Source organism: Apis mellifera, linkage group LG4, assembly GCF_003254395.2.
Source record: "Apis mellifera strain DH4 linkage group LG4, Amel_HAv3.1, whole genome shotgun sequence".
NCBI lineage: Eukaryota > Metazoa > Arthropoda > Insecta > Hymenoptera > Apidae > Apis > Apis mellifera.
The window spans coordinates 5,901,050-5,927,106 of record NC_037641.1 but is presented as its reverse complement, the minus strand read 5'-3'; the positions used below and the strand labels follow the sequence as shown (position 1 = coordinate 5,927,106).

Here is a 26,057-nt window from a genome sequence, read left to right as displayed (position 1 = left end):
ATAATCATATAATTCACTAATTAATATACATCTGTTTATAAAATAAAAAAAAATTTCTGAAATATTTTCTTTAAAATTTAAACCCTAAAGTACATATCACATAATATTTAAAATATTTAAAAATTAATTCATTATTTTCTATTAATAAACTGTTACTTATATCAAAATTATTAAATGTATTAAAATATTAATATTAATTTTAAGTATATTTTTTTTTAATACATATAGTACGTATAAATATATGTGTGATAAATAATTATAATATATTAAAATACCTAATTTTATTATATAATTTTAAATATAATTAAATATATACTTAAATATTTTTCACATAATAAATGTATTCAATGCATTATTTATAATATATTTATAAAATTATTATTTTAAGTTAAAATCTTTTTTCAATATCATTGTATTTCGTTTTTAAAAACTATATTTTGAATAATAAATAATAATAATACATTATATTCAGTATTTTTTAAGTTCTTATCTTTTCTAAAATATTTCATAGTAAACCGCGTTAATATGATAAATTTCATATAAATAATAAAGTTATGTAATAAAATAATTTTGTATATAATCTTTTTCATATTAATATGTATTATATAATTTTTTGGAATAAATTCTAAAATACATACACAACATTTTTCTATGTAAAAGCTTTATTTTATTTATTATTAGCAAATTCATTCATGAGAACAAATTAACATAAATGTTAGTGATTTTTTATCGCTAAATTGTAAAATAGTAGTAAATTATAATTTAATTTTTCCAGTATAACAAATTATAAGAAAAAAGGATAAATAATATATTTTAATATTATTCTTCCAATTCACCAGATTCCATTGCATCGCGATATGATTTATCCTTTGATCGTTCTGGATCTAATTTGATCATATCATCAATTCTAAGAATTGTTATTGCTGCTTCTGTGGCAAATTTCAGAGATTTTATTTTTGAAATAGCTGGTTCCAATACACCAGCTTTTTTATTATCTTTAATAGTACCTTCAAGCAAATCCAGACCAACCCTACAAAATATTAATAACATAATATTATATTTCTTATATGAAAGAAATTTTAATACATACAGAATTTTTTATTAAAAAATATTACCATTTTAAATCTGCAAGATCTGCTTTCGTTTGACTGGAATTATGATAAGCACGTAATTTAGCAACAAGATCTGTAGCATCTTGTGCCGCATTAACAGCTAATGTTTTCGGTATAACCAATAATGATCTTGCAAATTCAGCAATAGCTAATTGTTCTCGAGAACTCTATAAAATATAAAATATTTAGTACAAAAATAATTTAATAATTTACAACATTATAAGAAAACTTACAAGTGATGTAGCAAAATTTTCTAAATAAATTGAAAGTGCTGCTTCAACACAACCACCTCCTGCAACCACACTTTTACTCTCTAAAACTCGTTTTACTGCACATAATGCATCATGCACAGATCGTTCCATTTCATCACAATAATAATCATTTGGTCCTCTTAATATCATGGAACTTGCTGTTCTTGCTTTTGGTCTGTTATAATAATATAAATTTAATTTCAATTTTAATTATATCATTTGTATCAAATAATAATCTTAAAGAACAAACCCTTTAATAAGAATGAGCTCATCATCACATATCATTTCTTGTACTACTTCAGCAGCTTCTCCAAGAAAACTTGAATCAAAACTTTCCTCTCCTTCCATATTAGTTAAAGAAGTAAGAAATTGTGCACCTGTAGCTTTTGCAATTCTTTTCAAATCTGCTTTTTTACATCTACGAACTGCCATTGCTTTAGCTTCTATAAAATACTATTAAAATAATATTAAAAATTTATATATAATTTTATTATCTTTTTAAAATAAGAAAATATAATAATATTTATATATTATAATAATATTTAGTGTACCTTTAAACAAAGATCATCAATTCCTCCAGATACAAGAATAACATTTGTACCTGCTGAAAGAATTTTTTGTATACGTTCTTTTGTAATATCTGCTTCACGTTGGCGTACCGCTTCTAATTTTTCAGGATCTGTGATTAGTACTTCTACACCTAATTTCATTTTTGTTTTTTGTAAAGAGAAATCTAAACATGCAATTTTTGCGTTCATTATTCTTTTAGACATTGCTTGAGAAGCTACAGTGCAATTCAATGCATAACCCTGCACTAATACAGATTCTCTAACACTCTTTCCATGAGCTTTTAAAACATTAACTGCTTTCACAGGATATATAAATCCTCCTTTTCCATCACTAACTTTTACTGCATTTGCAGCATCTACGACCATGTTTCCAAAGAAATCAGCATCACTAAATGAATTTATTAAGGAAGTGATGATAATAATAATAATATAAACTAGTAGTAAATAAAATGCACATATTTAATTTTTTTATATGACAGAATAAAAAAAAGGATACGCTCCAATGATTTTACTGGACATTGAAGTTTTTGCTACATTAACTAAACAATCTCTTCCAAGCTCATCCACACCAACTGTTAAATGTTCTTGAATGTATTTACAAGCTTCTCTAAAATATAAATGATATAATGTCTTTATTATCATATAAAATATAAATATAGAGTATTTTTACTATTTTATTTTATTATTTAAGAATATTTATTTTTTTATTTAATAAATTTTAAAAATAAATTGATAATTATTTACTTGCAAGCAAGCCTATAACCGCTAATTACAGATGTTGGATGAATTTTTTGTTTTACAAGTTCATCAGCATTTTTTAATAATTCAGCTGCCACTATTACCTATTTAAATAATTTATTTAAATCTTATTTATCTTATTTAAAAATAATATTTAAATATAATAAATTAAATGAATTTACAACTGAAGTAGTTCCATCTCCAACTTCTTCATCTTGTAGTTGCGCCAGTTCTACTAAAACTCTTGCAGCTGGATGTTCAACTTCTAATAAACGTAAAATAGTTGCTCCATCATTTGTAACAGTAACATCCTATAATATTAATTCAAACATATAAAATACAAATTTAAAAAATAATTTAATTAATTTTTATATAGATATATTTTACAAAAATGTTTACATACACCAATATCATCTACGAGCATTTTATCCAAACCAACAGGGCCCAAAGAACTCTTTACTATATTAGCAATTGCACAAGCAGCCATGACTAGAAAACAAAAAAATAAATAAGAATAAAATAACTATACTCAATATGCAAAATTTATATTTGAATTTTATTAAGTTTTTTAAAAAAATAATTCATAAATATTAAAATTCTATTAGAAATAATAATTTAAATATTATTTTAATGTATTATAAATAATTATATCAATATTATAATAGTTACAGTAAAAAAGTAAAAACTTATAAATATAAATTATTTTATAATAATAATTTCATATAATTAAAAATTTTAATAAAAATAAAATTATTATATAAAATAAAAAATCTGTATTTCATTATTTCGTTATAAAGATTAAATAAAATATAACCAAATTCTTATACAAAATGAATAACTAACATACCATTTTGTGTTCTTACAGGAGCTCCAGATTGTCGAACACCACCAACAACTAAAGGACTAGCAACAGTTGACATTTTGAAATATTTTTTTTTACTTCAATCAATATTATAATTGTACAGGAATAAAAATCTCAATTGCCGATAGAAATACTACCATAAAATTATCCGCGTGTGTATACCATTGATAATAATGATCATCGATGCCTATACCAACTTTCCTTTTAAAGGTAATCTCAATATTATTTCCTATTGGTTGAATTATTCTGTATCAGTATTGGATAATAAAAATTCTTTTTATTATTTTTTAGAAACGTACCCGTTTAATATATATTATAAATTTTAAAACAAAATAAATATTTATTTGTGATACAACCAATCATGAAATCATTTAATATATATCCAAATTATAAATTAAAATAGACTAAAATAGACTAAATTTAAGTTTTAAAATCTTTATTTCGATCAATCAAATTTTTAATTTTTTAATATTTTATTTATATACAAAATTCGAAAATAATTAATATTTAAAAATATTTGTATGCAAAATTGCGAATTTTTAGAATTTTTAATTATATTGAATTTTTATTCAATTTGATTGAAACACCAATCAAATTCAAATAATTTTTTGATTAAAGAAAGAAAATTTTTTATACAATTTGATTGGATAATAAAATACCAGCGGAATTTACATTCTTTATCAGTAAAAAATTTTATATGATTATTATAAAATATATTAATTTTTTACAATTAATTTTATATATAAAATTATTTATTTAATAAAAAAATTGTCATCATAAATGTTTTTATAACTAATATCTATAATTGCAGAGATATTATCCTTTTCATATTTAATTCTTAGAATATTATTTTAAATTTTCTAAATTTTCTAAATCTAAATTTTCAATTATTATATTCGAGTTCGATCTATAATATAATACAGTTTGTATTTTTTTATTTCAAATATTTTAAATGACACAAACCCTGGTCTTTTATTGTTCAATCAGAATCCGATTATCAAATTAAATAAAAAATCAACATGGCGTTATAATATATAATGTACAAAAACTTGCAATTCTGCATACAAATATTTTCTGAACTATTAAATTTTAATAATTAAAACTATTATTTTATACACCAAAAAAATATATAAGTATATAATATATAAATATATAAATATATTTATACACTATAAAAATATATAAGTTTAAAAATATAATATCAAACTTCAACTTTATATCTAAGATAAAAATTTATAAATATATTCCATTTTTATAAAATAAGCAGTCGATCTAATGAAAATTATAAAGTAAATATATATTACAATATCAATTCTGATATTAAGATTTTGTCAACTAACAACTGAAACACATATGTTATATGATTTGATTATTTCTAGTGACTTGATTTTATAAAAAAAATAGTGAATAAAATTAATGATTATAAATATTTAATAATTTTGTTTAAATATTTTTTCTTTACATCTATCATTTCTTTAAAATTGAAAAAATTATTAAAAGTTGATATACTTAATAATTATTTTTATATAAATTTCAGATATGGTACTCTTAACACAATTATTTACTTGCACTAAAAATTCTAAATTTCTCGTGAAAAATACTACTACTAATTTAGGTGAGTATAAGGTTTTTTTAATTTTTTTATATAGTATTATTCTTAATTTTTTTTATAATAAAAAAAATGATAAATATTTTAAATTCATATAAAAAGTATATGTTGTTTGTTTATATAATAATTTTTCGTTTTATGAATTTTTAATAGCATGTGTAAGATATGCATCAAAGAAATCTAGTACTAGTACACGTAATGCACCTATTCGCACAATACCAAAACATAGAGGATGGAGAGTACAAGATGGACATTATGTTAAAGAATCTACAATATTAGCTACACAACTTAAACCTAGATTTCATCCAGGATTATATGTAAGTATAATTGTAATTTTATTTGTATATAATGATAATTTGGTAGCATGTTCAAATGTTTTTATTGAAATACATATAAATTTATTTCATAGGTTGGTTTTGGTAAAAATGGTACATTATATGCTTTAGAAAGTGGAAAAGTAATGATTACCTGTGAAAAGATTAATCCAAATATGTCTCGTTCTTGGGCTAGGCTGAATTATGCAGACAGAGAAAATAATGTTATATATAAAAAACATTTTAATGTTATTCCCGAATCACAACATAATAGATTTGTATTAATTGATACTCTTTAAGTGAAAATATTATATATAATAAATAAATTATATTGTATTATTTGAATTAATTGTAAATTAAAGATATAAATAAGAAAAAAAGTTATTTAATTTTTTTGTAAAATTTAAACATTTTCAAACATAGCATTTTCTGCCCATTGAAATGATTGATATTTTATACTTTGATTTTCAGAAAAAAAAGCATACACTTGTGTCTTTCGAACATGACAAGCAATTCGACACTGTGCTGAAAGTTCAGTTATTGGAATTTCTTCATTTTCGTGTTTACATAAAATTATAAATTGAGAATGAAACATAATAGGATCTCCTATAAAAAATACAAATTATTAAAATATTTATTTAAATTTACTAATCATATGCAAACAATATATATTATAATAATAAAATTTTGTCTTACCAGGATATACTAAAAAATCTCCGCCAAATTTTTCTCCACTTGACACATAATATCCTTTTTCCCATAAATTTTTATATGTTTTATATCGAAGTTGTTGTTTATAATTAGAGGGATATTTCCATTCTACTGTTTTTATATCTTTATCTATCCATGGATACACTAAAAACATATTTCTATAAAATATTTAAGAAATAAAATTTTAGATATATATAACTATAATGCATATATTATTCATACTGTATTATCTTGTATAAATATTTTATATTTCTTTTTAATACCTGTATGAATCTGAATCAAAGCTTCATTTTTATCTAGTTTAGGTAATTTTGCCATTTCTTCTTCTAATAGATCCTGTCTATTTATCTCAATATTATTTAATGCTGTTTGTACTTTTGGATCTGATAATGATTTTTTTGTCTTCTTCTTCTTTGTTTCTATCCCAAGTATTTTTCGTTTTTTTCCTTCTATAATTCTATCCATCATACCAATTACCTATAAGAATATATACATATATATAATATATACATATATAATTAATATATTTTTTTAAGCATTTATATATATATAAATACTATTATGTTTTTAAGAAATATTTTTTTAATAACCTGTTTTTGTCTTTCTTTCCTTAAACATTTTTCTTGTTCAGCATATAATATATTTCTATATTCTTCAAAAATTTGTTTTAAAGAATCAGATGGTGCTCTTTGAAAACATGAATATTGTATAAGCCTTGCAATTTTTTTTTCAAGTAAAAGAGATACTTCTTCTGGCTGTAAGAGTAATGGAAGACCTAAAAATATATCTTGTCTTGGTTTCTTTGGAAGACAACCTATGAATTCTCCAATTATTCGATAATCTTTTCTAAGTTTTAACCAATCTAAAAATAAAACAAAAAATAAAAATTGAGTTTAAAAATAAATTATTAGTTATATTTATTATATATATTCCATACAAATTAAAAAATAAAAATGGAATTATTACCTTCTGCACTCCATATATAAACATTGTTTCTTGATAAAATTAAATCTATCATTTCTGAAATATAATTTTGTTTTAATTTTCATAAATATGTGTAATTATTATTATTTTATATAAATATTTTTTTATATATAATATTAAAAATGTATATTTTTCATTATAATATTAAATTCATTTTGTCATATATTTTTGATTTTAATCAATCATAAATATTAGATACTGATATAAACATATATTAGTAGCAAAATTAAATATATTTAAATTGATAAATTATTTATATCAAAAATCATTACACATATATCACTCATATTATATCTTTGAACAAATGTTTTAATAACAGATCATTTAAAAAAAAATTGTATTATATTATAAAGAAAAGGAATGGATTCAAAATATGAAATCTCAATTTAGATACATGTGATATAATATAATTTAAATATATGTGAATAAAAAATAATTTTATTTTTGCATTATATACATAATTTTTAAATTAACCGCTTTAAATTAATCATAGATATATATAAAACTGTTCATTTCTTGTTCAATTAGTATTTTAGAACACAGAAAAATATGTTATTTTATGAATGATTTAAATTTATTATATATCTTGTAATTAAATTATATGTAATCAAATCATTCAAAATTTCTAATTCATTGAACAATCGATAATTTAAATATGAAATATAATATTTTTGATAATTTTGATAAAATAATAGATTTAGTCTGTATCTTATTGGCTAAGTTTATTCTGTACCTCATTTATAATGATATATCTTTTCTGTATCTTATATCTTGTCTGTGTTAAAACATTAAACATTAAAATATAGCAAAAATATTTTAATTCAACAGATGTCGCTATTTATCATTTCTGAATAATTATTTTGGTAGAAGGGGAAGGAAGAAGATTGTCGAACATCTGTCACCAAGCGAAAGCTACGTCCGTTTCAGTTCCAAAAACCGCAATACCGTCATGGCACCCGGTTTTATAATTTTTTAAAGAACGTCCAATATATTTGTAATTGGAGTCGCATTAAAACAGTGATCTTTTTTTGTATTCAAATATTTGTTCATATTTGGTAAGTGTTTATATGATATTTATAAATCTTATTTACTAATTGTATAATGAATAAATAAATCGAAATTGAAGGACAAGCCCTTTATTAAAAAGCTGTTCATCTTTGTGACTAACCTTTAAATTCGAAACGTGTATTCTTTTATTTTTTCGAATGTTCGTTTTTTTTTAAATAATATATGTTTTATCATTATAAAATCTATTTTTCTCATAATATTTACTTTGGATAATGTTTATCTTTATTATATCAATATGTTCTGTAATTGTTTACACTTAGAAATATATAATTAACAATTAAAATGTTATTAAATATCGATAAATTTATTTTTCTTATAAAATGATTTACTTAATGTTTAATAAATAATTAAATTTAGATAAAACATTTGATATTATTTTTATTATTAAAAATTACATTACATTTTATTAAATTACATTATATTACATTACATTTTTATTCTATTAGTTTAAAATATTTTTTTTCCATATAATATAACATTTTATCATATGTATTTTCATAAATATAATAATATGATATTTTTATTATTACTACAGTATTGAAAATATGAGTTCAGGTAGACCAATTAAATGTGTGGTAGTAGGAGATGGAACAGTAGGAAAAACATGTATGTTAATATCATATACCACTGATAGTTTTCCAGGAGAATATGTTCCTACAGTGTAAGTATTATTTTTATAAATAAAAATATGTTTCAATTATAAATATAATATATATAAATATATATAAAAAATATATAATATGAATGTAAATTGTTCAGAAAAAATTTTAATGTTTTTAAATTCAATATTTATAATTGATCTCAATTACATTTTTTTTAGAATATTTAATAAAATAATAAAAAAAATACTAGTTATCTTTTTTAAAAAAATAATTTATTTTATATCATATTTTCATAGTTGTTTATATATTAAAATTTTTTAAATATAAATTTCATTTATTTTACATAGGTTTGATAATTACTCAGCACCTATGGTTGTGGATGGAATACCTGTTAGTCTTGGACTTTGGGATACAGCAGGTCAAGAAGATTATGACAGGCTTCGTCCACTTTCATATCCACAGACTGATGTTTTTTTAATTTGTTTCTCAGTAACAAGTCCTTCATCTTTTGAAAATGTTACCAGCAAATGGTATCCAGAGATTAAACATCACTGCCCAGATGCTCCAATGATACTTGTTGGAACTAAAATAGACTTACGAGATGATCGTGAAACACTTACTGCCTTAGCTGAACAAGGTCTTAGTGCTATAAAACGTGAACAAGGACAAAAACTGGCAAATAAGGTTAGAATAAATATTATAATATAAAAATAACTAAAGTAAATTACAACAACTTTCTAATTAATAACTAATTTCAAATAAAATCTATAGATTCGTGCTGTGAAATATATGGAATGTTCTGCACTTACACAACGTGGTCTAAAACAAGTGTTTGATGAAGCAGTTCGTGCTGTTTTAAGACCTGAACCTCAAAAACGCAGACAGAGAAGATGCATTATGTTATAAACAATAAATAATCAAGATTCAATATAGGTAAAACCATATATAAACTGACAGACTGAAATTAATTTTCTCACAAATAAAAGGGACAAAATATGAATGTTTTGAAAAAGGTAGTAAATCATACATTTTAATAAATTATTCTGGCAGCTATAGTTTATTTCATTAAAAATAAAGTACAATTTATAGCTTGTACTTTTTTACAAGCTAAAAATTAACATAAAACTAAAAATCTAACACAAAAATATATTATTATTATTATTTTAAAAGTATTTAATGTTTAATGAAATAAAAATAATTACAAATTTGCATGCATCCAAAGTAATAATTTCATAATTTTATATATATACTAATCATATATTAATCTATGATTGTATCTTATTGTTTATTATTTTCTCCATAAAGTAATAATTTCGTATTTTAAATATAGTGATTTAATTAATAAAGTAAAACTATATTATAACAATTTTAAATATTGAATTTTAAAATTTTGATCGTAAGAGCTGCCAGATTTCTAAATTTTTATACCTATAATAGTAAAAACATTCATTTAGTATATTCATATGATAAATATAACAATCAATATACTAACAATTTTTATAAAATGTAAAATAGCATTATAGAATTATTTAAACAAACAGTGCCATAGCAACGAAAAAAGAAATCAAATCAATGACACAAACATTTTTTATGTCACTTTTAAACATATGTATTTTTTAAATCTCATATTAGAAAACGTAAAAAAAAAGTTGTAAAGGAATTGAAAAATCTCATAAGAAATATTTTGTATTTATCTTAAAATTTTTTATAAATATTGCAATTATAATATTTCTTTACATTCTAAAAAAAAAATAATATATTATGCATGAAATACTGCCAACAAATATTCATGTTTTGTGCATAACAAATTTAATTTATATGGCATATTTTTTTGCTAGAATATGAACATTCATTTTATAATAACATAATACCAAATACATTTTAATGTATTATGTATATATTAATATTTATTTTATTTTGACTGTCTATTGAATAATTATATTCTGAAAAACATTTATTATAGAATACTTTAAATGTTTTACATTTGAAATTGTATTCCTGTTAATGGATGTGGCAGATATAATTTTTATTGATTATTGCACTGGTGCAATTTGATTTATAAAAAGTTCTAAATTATTTTTCATAAAAATTAAAGAAAGAAGAAAAGAATCAAAATATATATTGAGTTATGAAGAAAATGTAATACCAGTAACAAACATATGGTGCAAAGTATGCCTATAATACAGAGAACATAGCACAACTTTATTTAAAGAATAATTATAACATTTTTAATCTTCTATTATTATTTTTATAAAATTCATTTATATCAATTTTCATGTTTACAAAATTAATAATACATATTATAACGAATATATTGTATAGAATAAATATTCTTTTTTTTTTATACATAAAATATTTACACACTCATATGTATATTTAGATTAATTATTACTATAAATTTCTTTTTATTATATTATAACATAATTTTTATTTATATTCAATAATATTAAAACACATTTTGATACATATTACATGCTCTCTATAAAAGGATTCAATAAAAAAATAGTGTGATGATGTCTAAAAATATTCCAGCATTTATGAACATGCTATTTTTTTATATTTGGAAAAAGCTTAGAATATAGAAAGATAGGACGTGCGTGCCATATGCTTACAGATTTATAAAAAAATATTGAATATTATACTTTATTCGTACTTGTACTCAATGTGCATTTTGAGTAAATTAAAAATAATGTCAACATATTTAAAACAGGAAAGAATTCCTAATGTAAGTGAGAATGAACTAAGAATAGGCATATTAATGCTTGCTAAGTGTACATACTGTAGCATAGCAGTAACATACTCTAAATTTCAATCAAATTTTAAAAATGCTAAACTTTTCCTTTTATTTTCTTTTCTTTCTTATATATATATATATATATATATATATATATATATATATATATATATATATATATTTTAAGATGTGTACAATCTATTACAATTAATTATATGATTGAAATGTAGAGTGTTATAAAATATTTGCAGTAAGCTTTTCATACTTTGTTATACATGCTATAATCTCTAAACGAAATAACATTTTTTAGTACTTTTTGTTGCAATATTTTATAAATTTATGTTTTAGTTCCTACATAAAACAATTGTTTCTTTAATAGTTTAAAAAGCACAATTGAAGACATTATTATTGTTCTAAACAAAAGGAACTAAGCTTAGAAATTTTTTATATTATGTACATAAGTACATAAATGATATACATACATTTATTATATGAAATAATCAAATACTAGCAGTATGTTATATAGGAATTGTACGTAAAAATTTGCATTTATTGTAAGTAGTGCATTTATTTTACAATTATTATATAAAGATAAAATTTATCATATAAAAATTAATTGAAAATAAGAACAAAGCAAAGCACAATTTTTTAAATAGTATTTAAATGATATTTAATTTTTAAGATTAATATGAGAAATTTTTTGCAGTATTATGATGTAAATAAAAATTTTAAGCTATTACTCCAAAATTTACTACTTATACCTGAAAATTTTCTTATATATTTAAACAAATATTTAAACAAATATTCGCATTTTATTATAATAAGAATTATAACTTTAAGTGAGAAAAAAAATTAAATTTAGGCAGCTAGTATCAAATATGCAAGTAAATTGTTTTTTAATTTGTATATATGATATTTTTTATTTCTCAAATCATTAGTAAAAATTTTTAATAATGTAATGAATCCATACAGGTTGGTAAGATGAATTACACTACTTACAACTTGTGCATTTAATGAAAAATATTTAATATTAACATTCTTCTTTTTTCTTTTTTTCTTTTTTTTTATAATAAAAAAGTAACAATAATAAATGCTACAAACCAAAGTTGAATGTTACTTCTAATGTTACTTATAATAATCTTTATTACATATAATTATATAGAAAAAATTAATGTATGAAATGTAAAAATATTCTAGTCATCAAAAATCTGATTTTATTTGTAAAGGAAATGTGTTTTATTGAAATTTATATTCAATTTACATTTAATTAAAAAATATTTTTTATTAAAAAAAAAAAGAAATAATCAAATTAAAATAATAAAATAAAGAACATGAAAGTATTGATCTAATTTAAGATATCAATTTAAGTGATGCAGAATAAACCAAACAAGGATAAGAAAACATTAGAATACAATGTATGTACATGTATTAAGTAAATTTAATCACCAGTATATCTTAGAAATAACATTATCTATTTTCTTAAAATTTCTGTAAAATTTCTAATTTCTGTACTAATAAAACAGCACAAGAGGATAATATATTAATATAAATAATATTTTATTTATATTTCATGCATAATTAATAATATTAAATTAAACAATTTATTTAAATTGTGTTATTATATCATAATCATAAAAATTGAATTTTGAAAAATTAAGTATTCTATTTTCATAAACTCTGAACTCAGAACTCTTTTGCTGTTAGTACAAAACTGAATATAAAGAAAAAAATTAAGAAACTACTTTTAACACTATCCTATTTTCTTAAAAAAAATTCAAATTACAATGTTGAATAATAATCAAAATGTAACTGCAATATAAATGCATGTTTTACATACCACTTGCATTTATATTTTATTTTTATTTATGTGTATTTTGAAAAGAACTTCTTAAAATAAAGTACACAAAATGAAAAATAGTTAATTTTTAATTAAGATCCCATTATAATTTATTTAATTAACAAAAATTATTTTGTTTACAGTCATCACAGTTATATTAAAACAGTTGAAATTAAAAATATTTGTAAAATATAATATATGAAAAATTAAATAATATAAATAAAATGAATTGTTTATATTATTTATATATAATTAGTTCTAAATAAATGATTTATATGAGATTATATAAAAATAATATTTTTTCGATTATTAAAATTATGAAAACAAAATAAATTAAATAAAATAATATATATCATTTTTATCATTTATATTGTAAAAATATAAAAGACAGAAAAAAAAATTTTATAAATTAATAAATAAAATGTAATTTCAATATAAAAAAAATAATGTAATATAAAATAAACGAAAAAATGACTTTTTTAAAACATATATTTAATTTTTATCTAAAATTTATCTTAAAAATTTTATAAAATCTAATAATGAATGAATCTTTTATAAAAAGTGATATGATATATTAAAAAATCAATTTATTTAATGTTAATTTTAAATTTTATTACATGTTGATTTTAAATTTTTATTCAAAAATAATTCATTTTACCAATAATAAAAAAAACTGTTAGATAAATTTCTTTTTTGTTAAAAAATTAAATTAAATATAAATATTTAATAAGATAGTTTGGCAATGATATATTTTAAAATATGAAATTCATAAACTTTGCATATAATATAAAAATAGGTTCATAATCTAACGTTAAGTATGGCTACGTACAATATCTAACCTTTTTTTTTTAAACGTTTGTTAAAACGTTTTTGATTTTAAATAATATGTTCCATTGGATAATTTTTAATGTAATACGAAGAAGAACAATATGTACAAATACGCAAATATTTTACACATTAAAAAATATATCGGAGTTTAATTCTAAACATTATAATTTGTATATAAATTATTTACATCCACAAAATTTTATATCTGTAACATTTATAAGATTCAATAGCAAAAAAATGATTTCAAAACAAGTAAGATAATTTTATTATAAATATATTTTAATATATAATTTATTTTAATATTCAAATATCATATTTTTATTTATATATTCATAAATTATTAAAATTATATCTTGATAATTGAATATATTATTTGTCAAATATTAATTAAATATATATATATAGAATAAATACAAAGAAAATCAAACGGAAAATGATAATGATGAATATGATAATGTTATTGATGATTACGATGATACAGTTATTGATGATTATTTAAATACAGAAAAGTCAAAAATAATAATAACTACAGTACCATCTCTTCGATTAGATGCTGTTGCTAAAGCTGGATTTGGAATGTCACGAGCGTATGTTAAATTATTATTTATCAAAATAGTGATTTGTATAAATAATTTATTATAATGAAATATTAAAGATCAAAACTATTAAATACAAATGCATAAAATTAATCAAAATTTTAACATGAAATTCTTATATTGTTTTAATCAAATAATATAAAATAAAAATTATATAATTTTTTTGTTTTCAGAAAAGTGGATAAAGAATTTTATATGAGTAATATACGTATAAATGGAAAAAAATGTTTTAAAAAAGGAATAAAGGTATTATAACAAAAATAAGAATATTACATATATGTTAAAACAAAAATATATCATATTTTAATGCAGGTTAATCTTGGAGATGAAATAGATTTTATTCAGAAACGAAGTCCTGATAATCCAAATTACTTAATAATAAATCGATGTGTATTATTATCAATTAAGACAGAACCAGAAGAAGAAAATTTTAAAATAAAATTACTTCAAAATAAATCTTTATTAATTGAAGAATATAAAGATAAATGGCATAATGATCATACAACTAATTAAAAATAATTGATTATTTAATGACTAATTAAACAAAGCATGCAATTTATTTATGTACAAAATTGATATATAATATATATATGTAATAGATATATAATAAAAAAAGGAAATATAGTAATAATTAACTTGTAATAATTATATAAAATTTAATTATATAAAATTATATAAAAATAGAATATATAAACGAATAGTATAAATTTCAAATATAATTTTTAATAATAATAATATATATATATATAATGATTTAAAAAGAAATTATTTATTATTTTTCTAAAACAAAAGTTATTCATATTTTATTGAATGTTTATTCATATTTGTTAATGTACTTTCTATAATTTTATTACACTGAAAAAAAATATTCAATTAGAAATTATATTTTACATTTATATAAAATAACATTTAGTATACTTACATAAGCTGTACAAAGTATTCCACTTGAACATAAATTATTCAAATTTTCTAATATTTTTGTAATATTAGATGTGCATTTAATTTTCTATAAAAGATAGAATATGTAAATATGTATGATATATTTGAATAATATGTATAGATATATAAATAATATACTGATATATAAATAACAATTAATATGTAATAGTTAAATAAAATACAAAAATACTTACTTCCAAAACAAATATTGTATCATCATCATTTAAAAATGGCAGAAATGCAAGTACTAAATGTAATTGCTGGCATTGAAAACAATACTTTATAATGTTAGAGAAATTTAATGCATATAAAACTGGACATGAATATAAAAGTTGTAAAGCTTCAATACAATTTTCAATTTGTTCAGAAGTCGGATTCATATCCATTTTTTTGAAAGGTTCTGAAATTATTGCTTCCCATCCAAATAAATATCCATTAGAATTTACAATAGTATTTATATTTTGTACTTGTAATAAAATTGTTTTTAATTCATTAATCTGCAAATATAATAAAAATATATTAATTTTGTATTACTTTAATGACATATTAATGATATTAATGATATTACCATTAACAATTTAGCCATTTTAGTTAAATTTTTGTCCCAGAGAGAATATTCATATATTTCAAAATCTATGCAAAGTTGTGCAATAATAATCAGTGCTTGTGGCGAATAATTTTGTGTTTTCCATAAAATTTGCACAAGTTCATGTTTAGAACACATTTCAAATGTATTTATACTGTATCCTATTCCTAACAATTCCAATTTACTTATATATTTCAAAGATCTCATATAGTTTCTGAAATACAATTATTTAAAATTATTATATAAAACAAAATAATAACAAAATAATAAATTTTTTAATTTTATTATTTGATAAATGATATCAAATAATTTAGAAATAAAGTATTTACTTAATTGTTTGGTCATCTCGTTTAATTAAATCTTTTAATTTAGCAGAATCAACTATAGATTGTAATACACAAAGAGCTCTATAACGAACTTCTGGACTATAATCTTCATTTTTTTCATTAAAACTTATATTTATAAGAAAATTAGCTGATAATTCGAGATCTCCATATTCTAAAATATAGCATGCTCTGAAAATAATATTGATGTTTACATAATATATATAAGAAAAAAATATTTCAAATATATTAATATTATGATATACCTCAATAAGTTATCATCACAATTTAAATTCGATTCTAAATTTGTCATTGCCGGAAATGTTTCTGTTATACTTTGATTAAATTTCATATATTTAGTATCTGGTTGTAACCATTCTTGTAATAATTCTATTCGTAATTTTATCAGATTAATAGAAAATAACTGACTAATTGAACTAACTGCCGAATTTATATCGGGTCTATGATCAATAACACATCGATATCTTTGAGGTATACTTTCATCTGTATATAATTCATGGACTAATTTATTCGGATTTCCAATTAATGACAAATATTTTTTATTGTCTAAGCCATGTACATGTAAAATATGTTCCGATGTAAAACGTAAATATTTAATTTTTATTTTCTAGAACAAAAAAGAAAATATTTATGAAAATTAAATTATTATATTTATCAAGATAAAAAAAAAGCAAAACAAAAAATATACTTCTAACATTCCTTCTTCAAACATCATAGATTTTTGAGCTGATAATTGTGCATATTTATAACATTCTTCAATTGCTGCCACTTGATCAGCTCCTAATAAAAAAATGAATTTTAATTTATTTTATTTTTAACATATTTTTCTAATAAAATAATATTATTAATATATAAAATACCTGGTGGTGTATGATTTACAACATAATATAATGCTGCAGTGCCATAATACAATGCATCTGGACCAGTCATTCTTTCTATACATTTTTTTATATGATTTAATAAACTTTTATTTTTTGAAGAAAGAGACCATTTAGTTATTTTGTGTTTATTTTTCCAAATATGTGCTACTTCACCTTTTATAGCTAAAGTACATATAATATGAGGTTGTAATTTAAGAATAGCAGCAATATCTAACCATTTTTCATAAGTTTTCAAATTTAATTCAGGAGCTAAAATTGTATTAATATTAAAAGATAATTATATATCATTTTGTACCATTTTACTAAATTTCTATTCATTAAACTATTAGTTAAAACAAAATAAATAGAATTTATATTAAAACTTTCAGTAAAAATTATATTTTTAATATAAGTTAATAACACATACATATAATAAACACTATTTGCTTTATCAAAAATCGAATAATGTAATAATATATAATATATATTATCATTACTAATGAATTATTTAATCTTTGATGAATGCAGATAAAAATATTGAAAATTATTTATATCTAAAAGTTTTCGTTCTATAAATTCTACGATATTAGATTTTTAAAATTTCTGACAAATCTTTAATAAAATAAATGCAATAAAAAAATTTTACTTATAAGTTTCCATAATTCAATTTTAGGTAAAAAAGGTAATCGCCATTTTGCTATAAATGGTAAGGATGTATATCCTGGATTTAGATGTATCCATTCATCATATTCTATTTGTGTAGGTGGACTAAAAAAAAATATGATATATATAATATAAAACTTTACAAAATATTATTTAATATTTACTTTACCCAGTGCGAATATAATTTTGTAAAAAACATAAATAATTCCTATGTTCGATATTTTTATCTTCTATGAGATCCATAAGAATTATAAATATTTCATAATGATAAAAATTTATCTGAAATAATAAATTTACAATCATATTATATCTATTATAATGTTAATAGAAATGATATTTTTATTTATACTTGTGAAAAAATCATTGTAACCCAATTTTTTAAGGCAACTTTATCCAAGATATAGGTAGTAATAGAATTGCATTTTTTACTTAATTGATTTACATCATCTTCATTAATATGTAATTCTAAAAACATAATTATGATGTTGAAAATATGAAATGAAATTAATTTTTGAATTATTTTACCTTTTTTCCCATTATAATTTCTTATATTTAATTTTGGATCCCATGTTTTTATTATTGTTTGTAGATAAAGTAATAAACAATCTTGGATATCAAAACCAAAATCAATACAAAATTCTTGAAATAAAGGAATCAGATCTTCATTATAAGTCATAATACGTTGTAATATTTCCCTTTTAGCTACTGAATCACTTGTTAGCATTTCTATATATATAAATATTATATTTCTTTTATTAAGCATATGTGTATATATATTTCAAAAATGGGAACATTTTAATTAACTAAAAATTCTTGAATTTCAAGCAATTTTCTTTTGTTTTTGTTACGATTTTATTAATAAATTATTAACAAAAAATTAGCTAATCATGATTAGTCAAATGTTAGATATGCCAAGCATGAGAAGCAATGTATCTCTAAGGAAATCTATTGAATATAACAAAATATTTTTTTATTGAAATAAAATCATATCGAATACGTTTTATTTTTTAGAATAATGAATAAACTAATTAATTATCATTCGTATAGAATGAATAAAATTGTTCATTTGATGTCGCATTCCGTGAGTCAATATTTTTTGTTAATAATTTGTTAATAATTTTATTAACAAAACTATATCAAGAATTTTTGCAAAGAAAAATATTACTTGAAATTATTTCAAAAATCTTCAGTTAATTGTATTTCCATATTTTTTGAATATTCTAAATATATAATAAAAGATGAAATAATAAATTGATTTCTACCTTTATATGAAACTAAATATTTAGATAACTTTTGTGCCCAATAATATAATATCTTATTATTTTTAAATGTTTGCAAACTTTGATTTTTTGTTAAGTAAAAATATTCATATCCAAGCACTGTTATTCTTAAATGTCGAGTGTAATCTGATTGAAATCTAAAAAATATTTTTACATTAATTATTATTTTTATATTATATTCACATTAGATACTTACGATTTGCAAATAGAAGAAATCCATTTACATGCTTCAGAATCAGATAACATAAATAAACATGATAAACTAAGTTGAAGATCAAACATTCGACTATTTATTACTTTTTTAAGTAATATTATTAAAAAATGAAAATACACTAATTTAATTTCTATTAATATATTATGATTTATATTTGGTATAGCACAAAAATTGAAATATAATGTTTTAATAATTTGCAATAAAATATAATCGCTATGTTCCATTTTTAGTTCCATAATTTTATTAAGCAAATCCTTTATAGGTTCTTCTATATTTGGCTGAAAAATACACACACATACATACATATATATATATATATAAAATAAAAATACATATATTAAAATATTTGTGTTATAAAAACATATATGTATTAATTACCCAATTTTTTTTATAATTTTGACCATCGTCATTAACTGTATATATTCGATATTCAATTTCTATAATATAAAATAAAAAATTATTTATATATAAGCTTTTTTAAATGTGTATATAATCATATTTATTATAATTATTATTGATAAGATTTAAGTTACCAGGTTTTGATATATTCATATAAAATCTTTCTACAGAAATTACATTTCTAAATAATGGTAATAAAAATTCATCAGTTTTAATATTTAAATCCTTATATATCGTATATAATTTCCAGTTTGATCTTGTTATTTCTTCGTATTGTACATCCATTATATTTATATTTATAAAGTTTATATTACAACATTTTCGAAATAAATTTATCCATATATACAATAATAACATAGATTGTAATTCATCTAAAAAATTTATAAAAATATTTTTTTTTTAATAATGTTTCAAATTATTAATATTTATATATATAACAATTTTCTTACCATCTAAACATACACATAATGCAGCAGAAATTAAATTATGAATTGTAACTGCAACATCTGCATTTATTTTAATATGCTGCATTATTAATAAACACATTTTATATGTATAATAACATTCATTTGTCATTATATTTAATTGTCCTTTTTCACATCTGAATAAAAATATAAATTTTAATCAAAAATATTACTTTTTTCCATAAAAAAATAAAATTCATTTACCTAATAAAATAATTTAATAGTTTTACATTTTTTGACCATTCAATTAATATAGATATTGCATGAATTCTTTGTATTTTAAGTAAATCTGCAGCTTGAATAAGTTTTTTATAAGTAGTAAATAAATTATTATCTTTTTCCATGTCTACTGTAAATTTATTATATAAACATTATATAAATTTTTTATTTAAAAATTTATTATAAAAATTAAAATTTTAATTATTTAACATTTAAATAAAAAATCATTTCATACCATCACACAATTTTTTAACATAATTTTGTAATATTTGCTTTTTTTTAATTTGATATTCTTCAAATGTTATATCAATTTCGAGATTTTTTTTTAAATAATATATTGATTTTATTTCATCTATACTATTAATAATATTGTTGCAATGATATGATTGAGTTTTACATTTTTTTGAAAGTTCTTTTAACTGCAATTTTATCCAACCTAACATCTCAATATGATACATAAGAGATTTAGGTATAATCTGTATAATAAATATATAAATATAAATAACATATATGTATGAAGAATATAAATTTTTTTTAAATAAAAATTTTAATATTTTACCTTTAATGTTAAACTAGCTGTTATATAGTTAACAATTTGTATACAACAATATAATAAAACATCATCCTCTAAGAAACTTAATATCTTCGTTACGTTTTCAAAATTCCTATAAAATCAAAAATTTTTTTTATTAATTTTTTTTTATAATTTCTGAAATTGCTACAATTTATATCTTTTATTTAAAAAAATCTTACCCTCTAATTAAATAATAATTTACGCAAGATGAAAATGCTTTTTTTCTTGAAAATAAATCATTTTTAGTTATTTGTTGAATATCAGAAATCATATTATCATGATTTTCTTTTATTATTCGGTATATTAATTTCTGTAAAAATTTAAATATTAATAAAATAAAATATTTAAAACGCAGTTTTTTTTTCTATAAAAAATTAATAAAGTTTACTAACATTATTTATACCAATGCGTTCATACCCATATTTCTTTAAAATAAGCTTAATTGGAACAAAGTTATGTTCTATTCTAATTTGAGATGTTAAAATATGATCAAAATCGTAACTTGTTTCTATTAGAGATACAATAGTTGATGTCCATGGAACTACAGCTTTTTTTAATACTTCTAATATTTGCTGTAATTTAGTCTGCAAAATAGACAAATTTATATAAATTATACCATATTTCAACTTAATATATAATCTTTTTAGTTTTATATACCTCTATATCTTGAATTAAATCAATAATAATAACAATTTTTTTTTCCCAGGGAGCTTCCTCTCCTGACCACCAATTTTTAGAATTTTTTAAAGTTTTCTATAAATTAATTATTTATCAATATATAATATAATTTTAATAATTTTAATTAAAACATACCTGTACATATGAAGAAAAAACATAATCACTTTGTAGAGAATTATTCAACATATATTGTTTTAAAAATGTATTCACAAATTCTAAAATTAAATTTATATGTATTTTATCTAATAATATGTATGATACTTCTATAGGATCTCCAATGTATGAATTAAGAGATATTGTTAATCTGCAATTTTTATTTTTTATATTAGTTTAATACTTATTTTGAATAATTAAAAAATTGTAACATATATTACCTATAATTAACTTTCAATTTTTGAATATCAGATAATGTTTGTATTAAAGAAATAAATTGTTTTAAATTAGTATCTTTGTTTAAACATTCCTGTTGAAAGTATAAAGATTGATGATTTTCTTGAAATTTCAACAATTTTATAAACTTTCTTGTGAAATCAATTCCAATTTGAGGCCATTCTGAACGATGAGACTGTTCAAATGATTTAACTTTTTTATAACCCCAGACAATAATTTCAGACATTGCATTAGGAATAAATGACAATATACTGGGAATAAAATGTGATAACCATATCCAAAGGGAAAGAAAAGGTATTTTTTCAGGAAGAATTCCAAATATATCCTTTACAATTTCTATAGATATATCTTTCATTATATTTACAAGATGTCTTGTCCAAATTAAAGTAGCTGCTTCCATTTCTCCCTATAATAAAAAATTTAATTCAGAATTTATAATTAAATTCATTATAAGTTTACTTTGTACCAAGCTCAAATGTATTTTATATTCTTCTATTAAATCTGCTCGAGAAAATCTAATCCATTCTTTCATAGTATCTTCATCATAATATTTTAAATTTCTTTGATATCCCCAAATCATATGAAAAGTTTCTAATTTATGCAATGTATTATTAATTGAAGAAAGAAGACATAAATAATTATTTTTCTAAAATCAATAATAATAATAAAATAAATATTGTTAATATGAAATATAAGAAAATTAATTAAATTTTGTTACTTACAGAGATATTTTCTACTATTCTTGAACGTGCATATAAATAAATTTTTTTCATTTGTTTATAATCAGGTATAAGTGCTTTACTACAGCATTCTACAATATACTGTACATTTTTTATTTTATCAAATATATTAAGAATCATATCTAATTGAAGAGAATTGGACTTTTCTTTTCCCCAAGGTCCAAATTGTGATAAAAGCAATGCAATCTTTGCATAATAAATAGGATCTGTAGATAAATTAAATTTTTTTGCAAAAAATTCAGCTGCATCAAATTGTTCTTTTCTTATTAATCGTTGCAATTGATATTCAGGATCACTTTCTGATATAGTTTTTATTCTAACTGTATCTATGTAATTAGTATCATTATCGAAACCATTAATTCCTTCTAGATATAAAATTATTTCATCGCAAGGATCCATAATTTCAACAAGATATGTTATAGTTGGTATATTTATTTGAAACTTTTTTTGAAAATCTAAATAAAATGAAATAAATATATATAATATCAATATAATCAATATATTAAAAAAAATTATAAACATATATTTAATATATGTATTTTTAATTATATTTAATATAATTAAATATATAAAATTGCTATGTTTTTATACCTGGATATGAGAGAACTTGCAATGTATATTCAATGCAATTACTATCAAACATTAACACAAGAATCTGACATAAAGTATTATCATTATTTTCAATAATTACAAAATCTGATACAGGTTTTGAATACACTTTCATACCAAGTAAAGTTTGAGGACATATTAAGTTTAATATATAATCTGAACGTAAACATAACATTGCACTAAAATAAAATTATCAAAATTAATATTCATTATTAATAATTAATATTATAACTAAATAAATAATAATATAATAGTAATAAATGAATAAAATAAATAATTTTATTAATTAAAAATTTTTCAAATACTTACATGTAATTTTTAAAAAATTTTATTTTGGTATAATTATAATGTAACATATTAAAATTAACGTAACATTCATTAGGCCACATAAATAACATATTTGAACATAACATAGCTATTGATATTTCTTTATTTATCAAACTTATAGTAGCATATATTACCTATAAATTTTTTTATTACATTTATGAAAAATCATAAAATAACAAATAAAATTACAATGTATAATATATGAAATATATATATATATATATATATATATATATATATATATATAAAATATAAGTATTGAAATACAAATATAACTTACTTCATCACAAGAAAATCCTTTAAATAATTGTACACATTTAATTTTTTCTGTCAATTCCATTAATATATTAATATCAATTTCATTTGTAATAGCTGATTGAATAAGTTTAATATTAAATTTTGATATTCTAAAATATCAAAAATTTAAATTATTTATTAAATTTAATAATAACTATAATGTACATAAAAAATTTTTACTTAAAGTTAAAATAAATATTTTTAGAATATATAATACAATATTTACATATTTACCTATAAATAATTCCACTTTTTGTGATAAGATATATATTAATATATTCTTCAGATTCATTTTGTAAAAATATTGTTATTATTTTATTTTCAGTTGTTGTAATATTTCTATATATAAAAAAGGAATATATAAAAGATACAATTTTTAAAAATATAAATGTATATAAAACTTACTTTGTAAAGATTATTTGTCCCTTATTTAATAAATTAAGACAATATAACATTCCATTTGATAATGCAACAAATAAAAATATTCCATCATAAGAAATACAATAACTTGTTATTAATAATTCAAAACTAACATTTAATAATATTTTTTCACATGTTTCATTTTCAAATATAGTGATTGATTTATCAATTAATACACAGACCCTTGAATATTGTATAGATGCTAAAATATTTGGTTCTTGTTCTACCTTATAAATATAAAATATTTTTTATATTTAATATATATATATATATCAATTAAAAATTTGTTTTAATATAATCAATGTTTAAGATATAAATATATTAATAAAATAAGAATATTAAATTAATATATAAAATTTAAGAAATTTAATTAAAGAATAATAACATTTGATTATAATTTGATTATTAAAATACATTTGAAATATTAAATTTCAATATAATCAGATATGCATTAAAATTCGTTAAAGTTTAAATAAAACTATAAAGTACCCTTCCATTTGATTGTATAGTTGCAATAGTAGAAGTTTCATATAACGAGCCATTATTTTCAACTATAGTTCTTGTTCCAAAATTTACGGTTTCTTCTTCTTTATTAAAGCCTGAAACCACTTTATTCCACAACGCCATTTTACCCGCGAAATATTTTAATGTGGGGAATTTTACCATGCAATACCATACTGTTTTATCAACTTCAGAAGTTATGGATCAATCATTTTGATTGGTTTTTATGAAAACTATATAGTTTATTCAAATTTGCATAAAGATCGAATATTTTGGCTATTTTTCTGAACATACCTACTACACTATATATATATATGTATTTACAAGTATTACAATAAATTGTATTGTAATACTTGTACAATAATTGTATATATATTTATATATGTAAATATTATAAATATATCAAAATCATTTAAATGCAATTAAATATCATATAATAGTTAATAATATATAATATAATGTGCATTGTATTAGCAATGTTTTTTTAGAGTTTTTTAGAGAAATTTTTTTTGGAGTTTAATTTTAGTTCTAGACATAAAAAATTTTTATACCTAGACTTTTAAAAAATTTTTTAAAGTTTATTTTTCCGAAAATTTTAACTCTTAAAAAAATTTTTTTTTTTCGAATAAAATTTCAAATAAATTTCAAAAGTCATAAAATTAAAAATCATAATGTTAGGAATTCATTGAAATATGTGCTGTATTTAAAAATGCTTTATTTTATCTTTATTTTATTGAT

At 19.5% G+C, this 26,057-nt stretch overlaps 6 protein-coding genes across 8 annotated transcripts; 3 read left to right on the top strand and 3 right to left on the bottom strand.

The window, feature by feature from the left end:
* Window positions 1-644: 644 nt before the first annotated feature.
* On the bottom strand, window positions 645-3,709 carry LOC409134 (T-complex protein 1 subunit alpha). Its single transcript, XM_392660.7, has 10 exons — window positions 3,518-3,709; window positions 3,074-3,159; window positions 2,853-2,981; window positions 2,677-2,774; window positions 2,429-2,539; window positions 1,915-2,320; window positions 1,614-1,816; window positions 1,346-1,538; window positions 1,116-1,279; window positions 645-1,030 (listed from the first exon to the last, which is right to left on the bottom strand). The coding sequence occupies exons 1-10, from the start codon at window positions 3,588-3,590 to the stop codon at window positions 820-822; spliced, it is 1,674 nt and encodes a 557-aa protein (XP_392660.2). The 5' UTR covers window positions 3,591-3,709; the 3' UTR covers window positions 645-819.
* On the top strand, window positions 3,627-5,800 carry LOC411618 (39S ribosomal protein L27, mitochondrial). Of its 3 annotated transcripts, none has more exons than XM_006561977.3 (4): window positions 3,627-3,742; window positions 5,070-5,147; window positions 5,295-5,458; window positions 5,551-5,800. In XM_006561977.3, exons 1-4 carry the CDS (start codon window positions 3,706-3,708, stop codon window positions 5,752-5,754), a joined length of 483 nt encoding a protein of 160 aa, XP_006562040.1. In that variant the 5' UTR covers window positions 3,627-3,705; the 3' UTR covers window positions 5,755-5,800. The 3 variants fall into 3 exon arrangements, with proteins under 3 accessions (XP_006562040.1, XP_006562041.1, XP_395088.1); XM_006561978.2 differs by lacking the exon at window positions 3,627-3,742 and adding an exon at window positions 4,537-4,665; XM_395088.6 differs by lacking the exon at window positions 3,627-3,742 and adding an exon at window positions 4,741-4,821.
* On the bottom strand, window positions 5,681-8,030 carry LOC100576272 (tRNA-splicing endonuclease subunit Sen34). Its single transcript, XM_003249947.4, has 6 exons — window positions 7,884-8,030; window positions 7,133-7,186; window positions 6,757-7,028; window positions 6,430-6,643; window positions 6,152-6,310; window positions 5,681-6,061 (listed from the first exon to the last, which is right to left on the bottom strand). The coding sequence occupies exons 2-6, from the start codon at window positions 7,182-7,184 to the stop codon at window positions 5,859-5,861; spliced, it is 900 nt and encodes a 299-aa protein (XP_003249995.1). The 5' UTR covers window positions 7,185-7,186; window positions 7,884-8,030; the 3' UTR covers window positions 5,681-5,858.
* A 4-nt stretch (window positions 8,031-8,034) lies between these two features.
* Window positions 8,035-9,977, top strand: LOC552138 (Mig-2-like GTPase Mtl). Its single transcript, XM_624517.6, has 4 exons — window positions 8,035-8,205; window positions 8,754-8,879; window positions 9,168-9,504; window positions 9,592-9,977. Exons 2-4 carry the CDS (start codon window positions 8,764-8,766, stop codon window positions 9,724-9,726), a joined length of 588 nt encoding a protein of 195 aa, XP_624520.1. The 5' UTR covers window positions 8,035-8,205; window positions 8,754-8,763; the 3' UTR covers window positions 9,727-9,977.
* A 4,222-nt stretch (window positions 9,978-14,199) lies between these two features.
* Window positions 14,200-15,328, top strand: LOC102654345 (uncharacterized protein C6orf203 homolog). The gene is made up of 4 exons (XM_006561979.3): window positions 14,200-14,471; window positions 14,625-14,806; window positions 14,989-15,061; window positions 15,128-15,328. The coding sequence occupies exons 1-4, from the start codon at window positions 14,277-14,279 to the stop codon at window positions 15,326-15,328; spliced, it is 651 nt and encodes a 216-aa protein (XP_006562042.1). The 5' UTR covers window positions 14,200-14,276.
* Window positions 15,329-15,342: 14 nt separating this feature from the next.
* On the bottom strand, window positions 15,343-25,687 carry LOC100578823 (kinetochore-associated protein 1). Its single transcript, XM_026440025.1, has 34 exons — window positions 25,308-25,687; window positions 24,804-25,045; window positions 24,633-24,737; window positions 24,382-24,508; window positions 24,084-24,235; window positions 23,757-23,953; window positions 23,148-23,620; window positions 22,892-23,071; window positions 22,410-22,831; window positions 22,171-22,339; window positions 22,015-22,110; window positions 21,750-21,941; window positions 21,537-21,667; window positions 21,343-21,448; window positions 21,019-21,259; window positions 20,769-20,913; window positions 20,550-20,701; window positions 20,235-20,471; window positions 20,080-20,138; window positions 19,684-19,979; window positions 19,470-19,624; window positions 18,733-18,933; window positions 18,557-18,672; window positions 18,377-18,486; window positions 18,191-18,312; window positions 17,545-17,814; window positions 17,373-17,464; window positions 16,930-17,291; window positions 16,670-16,855; window positions 16,323-16,554; window positions 15,949-16,251; window positions 15,738-15,821; window positions 15,633-15,670; window positions 15,343-15,349 (listed from the first exon to the last, which is right to left on the bottom strand). Exons 1-34 carry the CDS (start codon window positions 25,443-25,445, stop codon window positions 15,343-15,345), a joined length of 6,138 nt encoding a protein of 2,045 aa, XP_026295810.1. The 5' UTR covers window positions 25,446-25,687.
* Between the last annotated feature and the right edge of the window lie 370 nt (window positions 25,688-26,057).